The 17,407-nt window shown below is 35.5% G+C and overlaps 1 protein-coding gene across 2 annotated transcripts; it reads left to right on the forward strand.

The window, feature by feature from the left end:
• Positions 1-2,949: 2,949 nt before the first annotated feature.
• On the forward strand, positions 2,950-17,345 carry LOC145677365 (uncharacterized). 2 transcript variants are annotated; one of them, XM_081747885.1, is made up of 5 exons: positions 2,950-3,042; positions 10,124-10,323; positions 13,314-13,404; positions 14,840-14,958; positions 17,267-17,345. In XM_081747885.1, the coding sequence occupies exons 1-5, from the start codon at positions 2,961-2,963 to the stop codon at positions 17,273-17,275; spliced, it is 501 nt and encodes a 166-aa protein (XP_081604011.1). In that variant the 5' UTR covers positions 2,950-2,960; the 3' UTR covers positions 17,276-17,345. The 2 variants fall into 2 exon arrangements, with proteins under 2 accessions (XP_081604011.1, XP_081604010.1); XM_081747884.1 differs by lacking the exon at positions 17,267-17,345 and adding an exon at positions 16,104-17,251.
• The last annotated feature ends 62 nt before the right edge of the window (positions 17,346-17,407 follow it).

Here is a 17,407-nt window from a genome sequence, read left to right on the forward strand (position 1 = left end):
AAATTCGATACTCACGGTTACCGGTTTAAAAATAGTGTGGGAGTTTATGTATATTAGTGTTCAACTGTGTAAATAAGTATTTAAAATTGTAGTTTGTAGTTTTGATTTTAAGTGTTTTAGTCACCTTAAATATGAACTAATTTCTCTATTTGAGTAGTATATTTTTTGCTTCTTACTAAACATTTGTTGGTGCAATGCATGGCAAACCAGAAAAACAATTTAAAACTGCTATTCCATCTTGGCTGAAATATATATACAAAGTGGCCCCTGTAAATACTTTCACTGGAATATCTCGAGAACGGTTCATCATAAATGAACCAAACGAAATCTCAGAAAGGAAATGTCATAGGGCACATCGAAAGGTGTTGTCGCGGTGCCGCTCTTCAAGGAAGCCCAGGGTCCAATTTTAAGCTTTAAATGGAAATATGGGGCGAGTAATACCTCGTTTGATAGATCTTTAAAAAAACTAAAAAAGTTTTTCCATATCTATCAACCTATTCAAAATGGCCGCCAAGATATGGTGCCTGTATCAGATAAAACGTCGAGTACCATGAATAAGATAAATGAGCCTAACAAAAAATCAAATATGAAAGGTCATGAGGCACATTGTGCGGTATTGTTGCACTACGGCCCGGGGGAGCACAGAGCCAAATTAAAAATTTTAAATGGAAGGGAAAGTGATACCTCGTTTACATTGCAAACACGGTGATGTTCGACACTTTTATTTTGCATTTGAGTTGACGCATGAAATCATTGCATGCAATAAAAAGGTAGGGAACCATTTAACACGAATTTTACCTAATTTTTCTCATTACATTGCCATGCATCTTTTATAGAAACACATCCCAGATAATTTTGTTGCGTTGATTCAATTTCGAAAAACTAAGGTTATCATTTGTAATTTAACCATTGGAAGGAACCTCCAACTTCAGAGAAGGTAGGTTGCAGCGGTAAGTTTTTAGGAATTAGATTTTCTCCTCTGCATTGAGTCACTTTTACTTTAATAATCTTTTTCTCTGCTGCATCAGTTCTCGAGCAGTGGAATAATAAATACCCACCGTGATTTCCTATACGAGTCTTATTCTGTTCCTTTAATCTCCAATCGTTTCCATATTATTGGTACTGGACGTTTTATCTGATGCAGGAACCACATCTTGGCGGCCAATTTTAAAACGGTGATCCATATGATTTTATTTTTGTAACGACCCATGTTTTCATTTTAAATTTCAAAGTTGGTCCCTGGGCCCTCACGAAAGGCGACCCTGGCGTCACCACATCATCGTTCGACGTACATTATACCATTTTCATTTTTCACTTTTTAATCCGTTCGTTTATCTCCAACCGTATTCTCACCAATGATACTGGACGTTTTATTTGATGTAGGTACCATGTCTTGGCTACCATTTTGAATACGGTGACCGATATGAAAATTGTTTTGTTCCAATGCGTTGTAGTTTTTTTTAAAGATCTGTTGAACGAGGTGTCACTCGCCCTAATTAAAATTTTAAAGTTGAGCCCAGGTCCCTCATGAAAGATGGCTCTGGGGGGCATCACGATAACACCATTCGATGTGCCCCATGGTATTTTCTATTTGAGTTTTTGTTCAGTTCCTTTATGTTGAAAAATGTTGGAGATATTTTTATAGAAAGATTAAAATGGACCAATCTGTATATACATTCAACTACAAGATGTTTGGAATCACTGGACATGAATTTTCGAACACCTGTACTTCTGAACTATAACTGCGAGTAAAATGCAACTGCTTTCCATATAGACTCGATATGTGCAGATATTTTGAGCACTCATTTGAATATCGAGAATGTGTGGCTACAAAAAGGACACAAAAATGATTTCACAAAATGAGAACATGATAAAATAAGCGATAGCTTGCTTTGTGGGCAAATTAAATAATGAATATCTAGGCTGGGTTCGAGTGTATCGTATAGAAGGAATAAAGGAACATTTACACCAAGAATGGATATTCCACAGCCTCACGGCTCTCTGAAATAAGCCAATAATTTCCACGTTCTATGGCATATTATGACAATATTGGTAGTCCAGCAGTATCTGCGCATGCGCAGTAGTAACCAATTATTAGACAGGTAGTCTTTTGTAAACAAAAATGAAACTTGTAAATCGGTGAGAAAATGTTATAATCTGCCTTCTCGCACGAGATCCGGAGCGATGTACAAGATTCTCTTTTATTTTAAGTTTAGATCAGTGCGATGGTTTCTAGCTAGTCACAAGTCATCATAATCTCTGGTGCTACACAATATTAGACAACTGTGGGATGTTTGCACTTGGTGCCAATGTGTAGTTTTTGTACGATCCATTCCTATCCACACTACCTCATCATATCCCCTCTATCTGTTAACAATGCAACAACTGTCTACATTTATGAATCTTCCATATATAAATGCATCATATTTGTATCTTTCTCGTATGCGTGGGGATAAGTACCGTACTAACTCACCACTATTTATATCTAAAAAATACCATAATAACAGATCTTTTCTGGATGAAGTTATAATGTTATTCGTACATCTGGTTCAAATGTTTTATTGCTCCATATGTTCGGTTTCTCTGCTTTTCAGAGACTTACATATTTGTTTCAGATGACATATCTACACTCTAAAAAATGGTATAGCTGAATTGACATTAAAAGCATTGTTGATTAGTATTGCTAATTGGTAAATTAATATTGACTATAGTATAGTTGATGTATAAATACTGATTTGTTATTTATACAACACCTATTTTTTTGGTATGGCTGTGGTAAGAAAAAAATATTGCTAATATTAGTATGGTTAATAATATCATGCATATTGTTTATATAACCAGATTATTTAGTATTGCTAAAATAGCGATAGCATTATGGTTAGAATGGCTATTACAATATAAAACTCTTGTTATGGCAACTGTGCGAAATCCCGCCTTTTACGAGTTGTCATGTAGCCGCCATGATAGATTCTATAGTTAATATGAATTACGAAAATATGTTAACAGACTGGGGTTTAGAAACCCTAATAATGAAATTTCAAGGTAAGTGGATAGTCAGTAAGTTTCAATATGTAAATTGAAGATATGTATTTCTAAATGTTTATTTGAATTGTATTGCGCACAAGCAACAAAATTCCCTTGTACGAAATAGTATTATTAAGCATTTATGACGCTTCCAAAATATTATTTTTATTATCACCAAATCAAAATACTTTAAAATAGAGACACGATGTGTTCACGCAATTGAGGGTAAGTTTAGAGTGTCTAGCCCGTTTTTACTCGGAATTACGATATTAGAACCTGTTTCAGTCACTGTTCTAGTCTAACTAAAGTCTTACCAGGTAACCTAAACTAACCTAACCTAACAATTTTTAAGGTTTTAACTGCATTTTCGTAGGTTGGAAACTGGAGGGGCAAATCTAAACGTAAGCCCGAAAATGTACAGATGAAATTATAAGGTATAATAATGATTTAAGACTTCTTGTAAGATGTTTGTGTGAAAAGTTGAGAGAAAGGTTATTATTAATGTGAGAGTTCGTACTATTTGGAAGAGGCTTAAGCTTTTGCAGAACGATTCGATGCTTGAGGATCATAGTGATCCTATGTTGATATTTCTACGTTGAGTTTTACTTAATTGGGCATTTATTCCGTAGTTGGACGTCCGATACTTTTCTACCAAAATTGCGTAAAAGCTATTAAAATGTATAATTTTTCAATTTCGCGAGTTGGGAGAAAGTGTAGGTTAGGTTAGGTTACGTTAGGATCTATAATAGAAGTACCCTTCGACGGGAGCTTCACGAAATTCAACACTGTCAGTTCACATCCCGTACAGCGATTCGGTATATTACCCGCAATATTGATATTATGAATGCTCGTTACTTTCCCACAATGCAACTATTCGGTTACCTTGCGCGAGGTAGTTCTCTTCGCTCGCTTAGTAGTCCCATGTTTATAACCAATTATATATAACAAATAGAGAGAGTGTTGTTGTATTATCTTTATATATTATCAAGCACACAAACGATCAAATTATACGTATCTTCCGTGCAAGTTTCAAAATTTTGCTGAAAACGGACGTCCAACTTTGGAATTTAACCCCTTAATTGTTATACTTTGTGCCCTTATTAATTTCTACAAACAGTACAGATGGGATCAAGAATTTTAATAATAATTCACCCTTAATTTTTACTAATTAATGCTGAACAAGCGACAGCGAGTGAAAGTATGGTTAGATAGGCTAGTTTAGGTATGTGTAGCAAAAAGAAAACACGATAGGTTACGATTTAATGCTTTTTAAGTGTGCTTCTGTCGCTTTCAAATTATTACAGAAGGCCTTTCTCTTTGTGTTACACTAAGTGACACCACCTTTGCACTTTTAATTTAATTCATGATGGTGATGTCAAACTTCAAAGCACATAAATAACAGGTTTTGCAGAAACCATTTTCTTTTTAAATCCGATATTTTGTTTGAACCAGTTCATTTTTTTAAATATATTTAGGTTAAATTAAAGTGGAGTAAACAAAGTCCCTATTTAAAACTAAGTAAAGGTGGGGCGCTGATTGGATTGAGTGCTCGGTTTTGACCTCAAGAAGTGATCTAACCCGATCAGACTCGGTCAGAGGTCAACTAATTCCTCAAATAATGTACCAGTAGTTCACAAATTATTTACCAGTCAGCCCATTCAGCAGTACTGAAGCTTGACCTAAGTTTAACCATTCAGTACCTTCGTACAAGGGACCATGATCTAATGAAACTAATATATAAGCCTAGTTGATCTCACAGTTTACTGAAATTAATCAAGTATTCATAATGATTTTGTATGTGATTGTTCCCACGAAATGGAGCTTATTTAGCTTTGGGGTTAACTGGTGTATCACCGGAACAGTTTTAGAAAATTTGCCGGGTCAGTTGGAATTTTTTTTTTTTTTTTTTTGTTTGTTTATGAGCAAGAATAGTGAAAGTCATGTAAGGGGAATAGTAAAAATGAAGAAATTGGTTATTTTTGATGTTGTAAGCAACACTGTATGTGCAGGTGGATGGACCATTTCGCGGAGAGATATAGTTGTTATGATGTAGTGGCGCGAAGAGGAGTATGAAAATAGCTCGTGTATGTCAAGGCTGTCACATGTCGTGTGTTACGTACATAGAACTGTTCAAAAATAACGAGCGACAGTTGTTGAAATTTTGTGAAAGACCAGTATACTGGAAAGGTTGACGGTGTGTGGAAAATGTGGAAATGAATTGAAAATACAGAAAGGAAAGGGAGCGTATTATTTTACAGCGTCAGGGAAGAAGGAAAACCATTTAGAGGGCTATTTAGCTGAGTACTTGTTTAAGGAAAGAAAACCCCAAGAAACTGTTGTTCACGATTTTGAAGGTGTGACTTCTGTTTTTGCAAGTAAAGCATTATTAGTATGGCAATTGCTATTGAAATGTATATGATTGCGGAAACCAGATGTTTTCAGTACCCTCGCTTACGCGTGTACACATCGTCGCTGACGCGCCTGCTCCCTTCGGGCACACTACCGCGTTGGTCCGCTAGCTCCGCCCTACCTTGGCTCGGTTAGATATCATTCGTGCACTTAGTGGCCACCTAGCACAAGTTGGTTTGTGTTTTTTGCACTGTAGTTTTTTATGCCCTTATCCTAATGTGAGGTAATCTAATGTAAGTTAATGTAGTCCAACGAAATATAACCGTATACAGTGCATTTTGGTACTTTTTTTCGATTTTAATACTGGTCCGGCGATGCGGCAGTAATGCCTTAGCTTTGTAATAAGCGAGAAGAAAATATAAACGTCATAGAAATTACAAGGTTCTAGAACGCATGTCCCACTTCCCATTTAGCTGTAATAAAAACAGAAAACAACGTATCCTGCGGTCTTCTAACCCGCTTTCACTTGCTGACGCTCGCTAGCAATATTCTGTGAAATAAAATTTAAATTTTGGTACAGAAAGGAACCAACCTTGCTAATCTATATGGGAAACTTGTGTTCTAGAACTTCTCCTTAGCAATTATCTGGTTCACGCGTTGCATTAGAGCGTACGTTAAGTTAGGCTAAAAGCCGGAAGTTTCAAACTTTTCATCGTGCCATTAACTGACAAAACAATGGAACTGGCGGTTGACCTGTAAAGTTGAAACTTGGCATACATATAGCCTTCAGAGAAAAATATACATGATTTTTTTTCTTTTTAGTAGGTGAAAAGGAAGAATGAGTAAAAATCCCATCTTATTTCGGTGTACTTTAAAAAAAAAAAGTCTTAGGAAATTGTATTTGAGTAAAAACTTTACATTCGGTATTCATGTAGGGTTTTCATAAAATTAACTAAGTAAATCACCAAAACTATACATTTCCTAGTTCAGTGAGGTTGTTTGGGAAAGTGAAAAATCTTCCTTTGTTATTTATATGGAGATACCTTCTACAGCCCAAAATTATTAAGTTAAATGATGTAGCCCGAAGGTTAGAGTGATGCAGTTTGGCATGTTTGTAGCCTTCTGGAAGTAACTCACAAAAAATATCAAAAGTAAATATTTTTAGTTTTTAGGGTAATTCTAAAATAAAAAGAAAGATTTCCGGTGCTATTTAAATGTATGTTTGTTTTGGACATAAAATCTCATGTTTTAGGTAATTGAAATTGGAACAAAAGTTTGAAATTCGGTATGCTTGCAAGCTTTTGATAGCGATATGCAAGTTATTGACCAAACATAATATCTAGTTATAGAGGGATTTTTTAATTTTTTTATTTTTATTTATTTATATATTGTTTATTTTAGAAAACTGAAAACTCACAGTTATTTAATATCATATCTTCTACATCTCAAAATGCTTAGACTTTTCCTGAACATCTGCGGATGACATTTGGCATACTTGTGGGTTTATAAGGTGCGAGACCTCCAGCTAGCCGAAGGCTAGTCTTCAGTAACACGCACAGCTGCTGCACATGTTGGAATTGGAAGTCATCGATTGCGAGGAAAACAGAGCTAGTTGACATTTGCCTTCGAGTTTGACCGGGTTACTGTTTTTTTCTAAAGCGTTCACCTCCGGTGCTTGGGGTCCCTGGTTCGATCCCAGCTCGCGCCGTGTGGACTTTGTGGTGGACAAACACCGTGCTCGTGGGTTTTCTCGGGGTTCTCCCGTTTCCTCCTACTCTTCATTCCACCATTTCACTCATCTCTCATCATCACCGTCTCCTTTCGCCTAACCGGCATAACCGTGGGACGTAAAACTTATAGATTTCATTTTTGTTTTTTCTAAAGGGGTTGAAATCGAGCTCAATAGCACCAGTACCCTCAAATTACTTTATTCCTTTTTTTAATAAAAAAAATAGTAGGGGTCATCGTTATTCCACTTTAAACTTTATTTGTTGAGATTACATATTAATGAAAATGTCTGGTCCATATATACTTATTCAACAGTGAGGTTATGAAGGACGGGAAATACAGTTTAAGGTTGGACCTGAATCACTACTCGGTTTACATCCAAGAGAAATTGTTCTTCACCTGGACTTGAACTCGGGATCCCTTGATTAGGAAGGCGATGAGTTTATAGACTAAACCTTAGGATATGTGACAGAAATATGTTTAACCGATTTGCATACTTGTGCATATTTTCCGTCACTTCAGGACAACTGCATAAGTGAAATCACTTTACAGACTTAAAATTGAAATAAGGGGACACGGTGGCTCAGTGGTAGAGCGTTCACCTCTGGTGCGTGGGGTCCCTCGTTCGATCCCAGCTCGCGCCAGTGGGCCGTCTGTCGGACAACACCGTGTGCGTAGGTTTTTCGGGGTTCTCCCATTTCCTCCTACTTTCTCCATTCCACCATTTCAGTCATTACTCATCATCACCGTCTCTCTTAGCTTCGGTGTATAAACGTGGCACGTTAAACTAAATATTTCATTTCATAATTGATATAAATGGACAATTTCAAAAGATTATACAGATTACAGAAGATTACTTTAATTCAAGTAGTTCACTGCATCCGAAGTACAGCGTCCTAATTTAAATTGCTTAGAAGTGAATAAAGATACTAATAATTTGTGTTCACTCTGGCTGTGAACCATTTATTTTACATTTTTGGCTTAAACCAATTGGATTTTTTAAAAATTTAAACCATCTTGGTTTACACCAACCAACTCTGATAGATAATAATCAAAAATACACACAGCTAGTTTTGTGACTGCTTCCTTGAGTTAGTTACGTTTTAATTATATTCGTTTCGTGCCTATTCATTATTGAGGGACTTACATATCCAGATAGTTTTGTGACCTCTGGCGTAGGGTAGTTACGGTTAGGTTATGCTCGTATTGGGCTGTTGCGTTTTGGGCTACCAGATAGAGATTTCACTTCCGAACCATAGTGCAGTCCAACTCTAAATGCAGTAAGATGTATTATTTCTACACTGCTTCTTACCGGGACACTAGCTCTTGTATACGGATCTTGAACAATCTTCCTGTACTTTACTGGAGTTCCATTTTCCTTTCATATACCTCCAAACTTCCTGACTTGGTACTCTTTCTTACGTCTTTGCCCATTCAGTAAAATACTGCATCCTTATTGCTTTCCCTGACGCTTTTCCATTGTTTGCTTTAATAAGATTGCATCTACGGGCGTCGTTAGCGTGACGGGGACATGCCCCCCCCCCCCGTAATTTTCTGTGTCGTGTATAAAGTTACCAGCTGGCCAGTATTTTATTTTTTTTTTTTTTATTATTATTTGCACTGCATGAGTTACGGTATATCATTAATTTATTTCGATAAAATTAAACCAAATCATAATATGTAGTTAGAAAATAACTTGCACATGTGAGATATATCATGTGTCCCCCCCTTAATATTTAAGAGCTAATGACGCCACTGATTGTATCAGTTGTACTCATCTGTAGCATGGATTCAACTGTTGTTTTTCTTTCTAAATCTTCATCGTCCAAGCGTTTATTGTATGTGGCATCAGCTTGATTCCTCGGTAATTTTCACAATTTTGTACATCTTCCTTCTCTTTGTATATAGATACAGTACTACTCTCTCTCTCTCTCTCTCCCCACTGACTTGGCATTTTTCTCTTGTCTGTAAACTGTTTTCATTAGATCCCATAGTATGCGGTAGGACAACTTCTGGTCCTAAGCACCCATGTTTTAGCTTGTAGTTGCTTTCCCTGTCTTCATTTTCTTTAAAGCATATTCTACCTCTTCTCAGCTTATTTCTGAGATCACAATAACTGTAACTCCCAAGATTTGGTGTTCCATTACAAAAGACCTGTCTTTGGTTTTCTTAATTTAGCAGCTGTTTCTTTGTTGATTCTTCTCCATCAACATACAGGGCATAACTGCGGTACATGAAGCTAGATGTTTATACTTCATTCCTGTTTACTCAATTAAAGATATTTTTGCAATAGTAATTATGCTTTCCTCATTAGCATTGACAGATCCTTCATTCCATTCACATATTGAAGTCATCAAAAGTAAGATTTTCCGAAAGACCAAACAAATGAAGAAATAATATCAAGAGAAAAGGCACAGAACAGTACCTCCTTAGTTCTACTTTGCCCCTTCAGGACAGACCTTCAGTTATTTGTATCCCAACTTCCAAGTAGAATAAATACTTTTTGTACATGCAATCACTAAGCTGTATTTCCGAATAGTTTTTTTTTTTTAAAAGAGCCATTTGGCTTAAAGAAGCTGACCCACAACTGAAAGATAGGAATATGGGAAAGATGTCGCTCAGGACCTATATTTTAAGATGCTAACCGGTTTGAATGACATTGAAAAACATAGCTAAGACGTGACAAAAAGTTGAACATATTTGTATAATCTGCCTAATTTTATCATGTCGTTTTATAAAATTAAATTGAAAGAATGAAGAGTTGCAGGATTCATTTTTTTCTTATTTCAGGGAAGTTTTATTCATATTTCTTTATTTCCTTAGAGCTTCTTCACATCCAGTTTGTTTTGCCTAGCGCTTGTGGTGTGAGGAGTGACGGATTCGATTCCCGAAAGGAGCTCAAAATTTATGTTCACCCAGCATCGTGTACCTTAGATTCCGACATAATCTTTATATTGTTCGTTAAATAGGAGCTTTGTGCAATGTGTGTATTTCATTGAACAAACATTTGTTATTATTTCAGAGGAAGAAATCGATGATGAGGCATTCGAAAATTTAACTGTGGATGCAATAAAGGAATTAATTCCTAAAGTTGGACCACGAATGAAATTTATATCAAAATATAAATTGTACAAGGAACAGAAGATGAAATCTCCTACTTCTTCATCCCCTGTGTCTTTCCTGTCACACAGCTCAGAAGGCAGTACCTTTAGTGATAGCGAGGTAGAAATAACTGATATCTTATTATTTTTCTCAAATATAATCGTACTTTGTTATCATTGTACCTGTAATACCGTATTCATAGGTGTATTGTCAACCGTATTACGATTTTAATCGGTAGAGAAAGTGTTGGGTATAATACTCACTATTTTTTTTCAGCAAACTGTTTTACTTGTAAATATAAACACCTTACAGTGCCCAAATTAAAATATACGCGCCTTTGGCGTTGGAGACCGGGGTTCGATTCCCGGCGGGAGCTCATGAGGTTCGGATTCCTCGTTAATCAGTAGGTCCACTTCTCATATAGCCTCGCTGCTGAACGGGACGTTAAACTCAAATTAACCCAAATTAAAATATCTTGGTAACAGTTTCAATGTACTTCTGACACCATCCTCAAATAGAGGAATAGAATGAGAAAAGGCTACCATTATTTTCCCATTCTATTCCCTCTCTGAAGATGGTGTCAGGAATATACCGAAACTGTCAGGAAGATGTAATTTTAATTATTACACTTTAATGTTTTAAAATTTGTCTTTTGCGTTCAGTTACTTATGGTACTTGCATTTTGTAAGGATTAGTCCGTGTCAATGTGTAAGTGTAAAAGTTGATGCTTCGCAAAAGAAAGAAAAAAATGAAAACAATTTTGTACGTTTAATTCACTCGTAAAAAATATTAGCAAGCTTTTTCCAAACCCAGTCATACTATTACTAACTCAGAACAAAACAAGGAAACTAATGATTTAAATCTTTTCTTTGTTACCCTCCTAGTTTTTTCAAACTCGAGTGCACATACGAGGTCTTCAGTGCTTGTGTGGTTAGTGACGCGCCTTTGGCGCGATAGACCCGGGTTTGATTCCCGGCGGAAGCTCATGTTCCGATCCGACATTAAGCTGTAGGTTCACGTCTCATATAGCCTCGCTACTGAACGAGACGCTAAACTTAAACCAAGAAATCGAATGCACATACTTTCTTCAACGGCAGTAAATTAATATTCTGAACGAAACGTTAAATTGTAATCCATTTCAGATGATTCCAGGAAAAAAATCCGTAAAAGAGACAATGTTTAAAAATATAATAATCATCCATGTAATAATGTTTGCAATTTAATACTTAAATTATAGCGCACAGTGCAGCAGTTTTACATGTATTTAAAGATAGCAGAAAAATGTAAATGTAAACTTAATTGTAAGTTTGGTAAATGAAAGAGATACAAGAACTTACGAGTACGAATATCATATTGAGAGCCCTAAATGTAGCGAAAGTCCCGAAATGACGGTTTGATTTGATTCTCTAACAGGTTCTTCTAGTCTTAATAAATATATCTCTGTTTCACCAAGGTATATCTCTGTCCTTAACTGCATTCGACTTGATAGATACCAGATTGTTTCAGAGGGTCAATCCTCTGAGAAATATATTATGTTTTCTGAAAGAATATCGGAAGCGTCGATGAAATACCTTCTGAGAATAATTTTTATTTGGTTAGATAATATTGGAAAATATGGAATACCTATCAAGTTTCTAGTTAGTTTACTTTCATTTTTACAATAACGCAAAGATTGAACATGTTAATACAGCCAGTTTTTTCAAGGTGCGGTGATCATATCAATTTTCATGCTCGATGTTGTATTGCAGATCGTGATTTTGGGTACTTAATGTAACAGCAATCAAAATAGTCAAATGTTCCTTTTTACTAAGTTGAAAGACATAGATTTGGCCTTAGTGTAAGTTATTTAGTTAATTGTAGTTAAATGTCCCATTTTAGCATTGACGCTATATTAGACGTGAAACTACATTTTAAAGTGAAATCAGAAACACTGTAATGTGTTCGTTGCTCTTCCACTGATAATTGAACCCGGGACTGCGTGAATTATTCACGCACTCTATTCACTAACAGGCTAGGAGGGCTTCAATGTAAGTTTTGGCATGATGTTACTAAAATGTATTGTATTCCTCTATCCCCTTTTCATCATTCTCTCCATCCATTCTTTATCCCCATCTCTTCTCTTCTTTCCTACGACTTTGTTACAAATATTACTACTTGCATCGACATGGTATGCAAATTCTGTCGGTAGTGAATTCAGTGTGAAATGACCTAATAGCTATTTTTCCACCATCCAGAAACCAAGAAAGTTATCTACGTAAAAATGTGTTTCTAATTATATGAAAACGTATTCTTTCCATTGGTTATGGTTCCAATTTGGTGCAAGTTTGGCAACATAACCATTTTGAGATACGAAGAGCATTCATTTTTCACATCTTGTACTTTTCCTTTTTATAAGATCGCATGCCCCTAAAACAATCTGTGCTTCAGATTTGAGGTTTTCTTTATTCTATAGTACATCTACCATTTTTATTTATTTCAAGTATCAGTCTACTAAATTGACTTCATACACCGTTGTCACTCATTACACTTGCACACACACACACACACACACACACACACACACACACTTTGTTTTAAGCAAACTTTGTGAATTTTATGTACAAATTCTGCGCATCCTTGGGAATTGATGACTAGCTCTCTCTCTCAGGTAGCAAGTTTTGAAGTTTGTTAGACCTTTCAGTGAACAATAACAAGCACTTAAAAAAAAAGTACTTATTGTTGCTGTTACAAGGGTTATTTTGAGATAGCCGGACTACAAAAGACTAATCTTCATTTTTGTATCAGGTAACATTGGAGCAAAAATTTAAACAAATTATAGATGGTGGAGTGGGGACCATTGGTTCACTTAACATGAAATGCCACAAACAACTAAAATGCATTAATAAAATTGACATGAAACTGGTTATGATCAGCACACGTTCAAGAAAAGGCATCTTGAAGTTGTTGAATCTGTGCGTTGTCATAAGATAAAAAATAAAAGTAACGGCAATCAACAGTTGTTAACACTTTAAGGGAAATTACGCGCGTACGCAGTTGCGCTATGTAATTATATGCATTTATGTTTTTTAATCATTGTATTTAATGAAGCTAATAATAAACTTTTATTCCAGGTGACAACTATTTCCTTTTTCCCTAGTGTTGGTGGTGGAGATAGGATAAGCAATGCAAATGGAAGCACATTGTATTGTTACGAGGAACCTTGTGAGTAGATTGTAATTCTATCTCAATGACTTACGTAGAAAAGTATTTTTAATTAGACACATCCAACTAACACCGCTAGAAAACATGTTTAAACATTTATTTTCGGATTAATATTTATCTGTTTTATTGCATGAAAATGAAAAATGAGCATGGAAAAATGGTAATAGTTAAAGATAAGCATTTTGTGCGCTATTGCAGTTAGTAGATAACCGAGCGAGCGTGTGTGAGTGGTTAGCGTATGCAGAGGTCCCTGGTTCGAATCCTGAGGCAGGCCATCGTAACAATTGTTTTCCAGGGTTTTCCTTAGTTTCATTAGGCATATGTCTGGATGGTACCTTGAGTATATGACCCGCCTCGCCGACTTCGAAGCTCCTTTCCTTCCTTTGTTGTTATTTGTTTCAATGTGAAATGCCTTTCGGCTGTATTTGGAATGTTGTTAATAAATAGATAAGATAATTAAAGGGTAAGTGTCCCAGTCGCTCGTATAAATTGAAATAGCCCTTATTTCGAGAACTTTCCTACCGTCCTCCCGCATATGAGAAACTTATTATAAAATGCAAGTGACTTTTAACTGAATTTTTTTTAAGAAAAAAGGAAGAAAAGAAACAATATATACTATTTTTCTTTCTTTAAACAGATTCCGTGATCAAAGCATCAGGTTGCTGAGATACTTTTCCTCAAATTGTTAAAAAAATGATGTAAGACACAGTGATGCGATGAGCATTCACAAGTGAGTTCAATTGTGTCTTCAAATGAATATATAAATATTATTAATTTCTTCCTTACTTCTTATTTCTTACCTTGAGTTGAACATCTCTCGCATTTTATAACATGATATTAATATACAGAAGATTCGCGTGAACATGCCAGTCGAAAAGCTCTTGAAATACTACACTACTATAATATATATTAGCAATTAGGACAGTGGTAAGTTGCGTATTCATATTTTATGATTTTAAACTTTTAATTATATATTCCAGTAGAGAAAATTATCGTTTTTCGGATGTAGACATTATGTGAGTTGCCTTGAATTTTATTTATGGCCCTCTGACTGGGACAGAGGTGTAGTGACCTGGAAATATTTCAGTTCTTGCTTCCATTATCCTGGTACGACTAAGGAAAACCTCCATCAGAATGGCAGTCCGAGCAGGCCACTTTTGTTTCAATTCACTTTTAAAGCGTAGGTGCAAGTATTACTTAAGCGCAGCCGTTACATGGGTATATACGGTCCACTCCTGGTTTTGATTTGTAAAAGAAAATATGTCAAAGTGTGAAGTCCTAACGCCAGCATGCATTTCTGTTTGCTTAGGGTGATTGCTTTTACGTGTAATGAAGGTACTTCAATTAATTTATTTGAGAGAGAGAATAAGGATAGGTTAATATAGAATTCTTACAGCATTATTTTATTTATTTATTTATTTATTGTGTATTCCAGTTGATGTAGTATGTGGTTCGGCAGGATCAAGAGATACATCCACAGATGTAGATATCTGCAAAAATAGCCCGTTGATGGAAGACCCCCAAGTGAAGGAAAGTGCAGCAAAAGAGGAATTCGTAAGTTTTCACAACACATTGTTCCTGGTGTAAAATTACCTTGTATTTCACGTAAAGAGCCCATGAAATTGATGAAAATTCACATCCAAAGATATATTTTCACTTGAATGGTTCTTCACAGATGAAATGGACAAATAAAACTGATTGTAAGTGTCCGTTTATCCTCAAAGAGACTATCTATTCTTCGTATTTCCATAGAAGATTTACGTATATATAAGTATGTTGGTATAGCTTGTGTAACCGTTACTAGATTTAAAGTTTAATTTTCCAGATCGTAATAATCAGTTAGTCACACATCTTTTATGACCGCAAGAGTGAGCATGTGTTTGGTAGGACGAACTCAATGTAAACATAACTCATATTCTTTATAACCTTATTTAATGTACTCATTTGATACCACATTCATTCAAATCGGCTCTTGGACTGTTATTAAACTCTTCTACGTGTACGTTATCAGACATGGCGTGGGGAACCCGGGTTCGATTTCCAGCGGGAGCTCATGTGGTTCGGATTCCACGTTAATCAGTAGGTCCACGTCTCATGTAGCCTCGCTGCTGAAAGGGACGCTAAACTAAAAACCAACTCTACGTTATCAGGCAGGACGGTCGCCCTGCAAGCAAGGCTTTAAAAAGTAGATCGACTAGTGCTTACGCTTCTAGGATACAAAAAATGGCATTTCGGCGTTGTTCGTTTACGAAAACTACGAAACAGATATGAATGAAATTTAAAACATTTGTTTTCTGGTAGAAAAGATTGCAAGTGACATCAAAATAAAATTTCCATGTGAAAAATTGTCAAAGTTGTGATGCGTTGAAAATGAAATTCTTTTTCAGGTAATCACCAGAGATAGCAAAATAATAATAATAATAATAATAATAAATAAAAATAAAAAAAATACTGCACCCATTTCGACGAAATTTGGGACATATGTGTACTTTTACACATACATGCTCATGCTAGTTTTTGTTTTTCGTAGAAAACAATAGTTTCTTTTTGTAAATTTTTGAAATAAAATACGTCTGGTTATACGTATTCACGTTTATGTGATCTTAACATAAGTGATATCAAATTATTTTATAGTTTTGCTTTTGTTGTTTAAGTTTTGTTTTATTTCAAATTCTATGATCACAAGTACCTTGTTCTAGGACTTGCAGAAGATTCTGAATAGTTCACTGCAAGGAAAAGAAGTATTATCTACGCACAAGAATTTGGGACATCTTAATAGCAGAGCTCGCAGTTTATTAACAGATGTCATCGTTCGATATATTGGCGCAGATAAAAGGTACAGATCGTTTCATTAAATTTTGTGGTATCGTATGTTAAAGATAATGTAAATGCAATAGTCTTAAATATTAAGTAATTGCTGTCCTATACATTTATCGTCTTCACTAAGAATTCCGAGTAGAATCTCGTTTTCACATGGCACATATTCGACGGTTTTGATTGCGTTTATCACCGTGACAGTATTTTTCACTTATGATCTATATTACAAGTATGTTTGTAGTTGTGTTTTTAGGATTAATTTGGTCTCAAAATGCATTGAAATTATCAAAGCAAAAGTTCAAACGCATTAATTCGTTAGTTGCTCATTGTGGTACACAACAATATGGATCAGTTGGAATTTGAAAGTGTTCTGATGACTGCATAACACCCTTTGGATTGATTAATAACTGTTTGCAGTAACTTGGAACACGTTGAGTTGTATTAAATACTAGCAGCGTTCACCCCGCTTCGCTGGGGTCACCCCGGAACGCAATAAACTTTGTTATTTAGATAATTTTTACTTTTTCGCTTTCAAGTGATATGATAAAAACCATAGAAGATTGGAGTAAATGTTAACATTATATCGCCTGTCATTTATGTTAACCCGCCGAGTGACACGGTCATGTGGGTTGCATATAAATACGGTTAGATTTAGCTATGATGAGCTAACAAAGGATTTGTACGTTATGGACACTTGAATGGTCAATTATCTCAAGACACTGGTAATTGAAAATTAAAGTGATATGATAAAAACCATCTAGGGTCCAAATCTTAATAACCCCCCAAAAATGAAAGAAATTGGTTCAGCCGTATTAGCGTGATGAGCTAACAAAGGATTTGTACGTTCTCTTTTATATATATAGATTACAGTTCGTTTATTTGCCTGACTTAATGAAACTAAACATTCACTTCTTTCTTTAGTGCCAGTGTTACAAAATTTATAAACAAGTGTTTTTTTTTTCCTCCCCAATGGAGCGTCGTCTCTTAATATTTATTCAAGCTTCTATGGGAATTGCTTTGTGAAATTTCATTTTTTGTCTTACAGGATCAGTAGACAGTCATTCATTTCAATAAGTGAGGCGATTGTACGATTGTTTCCGGCTGAAAACAAGGTTTGTGTAAAATTCAGTTAGGTGAGGGAATTCTTGTATATTGCTAATTTTTCGTTTTTCTTTGCGTTCACTGG

This window comes from Thermobia domestica, unplaced genomic scaffold, assembly GCF_964235325.1.
Source record: "Thermobia domestica unplaced genomic scaffold, izTheDome1.hap1.1 HAP1_SCAFFOLD_813, whole genome shotgun sequence".
NCBI lineage: Eukaryota > Metazoa > Arthropoda > Insecta > Zygentoma > Lepismatidae > Thermobia > Thermobia domestica.

Excerpts from the sequence above, each read along its gene's own strand:
- LOC145677365 (XM_081747884.1), top strand. The coding sequence starts at position 2,961 with ATGATAGATTCTATAGTTAATATGAATTACGAAAATATGTTAACAGAC. Across the intron at positions 10,324-13,313 it reads GTACCTTTAGTGATAGCGAG|GTGACAACTATTTCCTTTTT; the intron begins GTAGAAATAACT and ends CTTTTATTCCAG. Across the intron at positions 14,959-16,103 it reads GTGCAGCAAAAGAGGAATTC|GACTTGCAGAAGATTCTGAA; the intron begins GTAAGTTTTCAC and ends ACCTTGTTCTAG.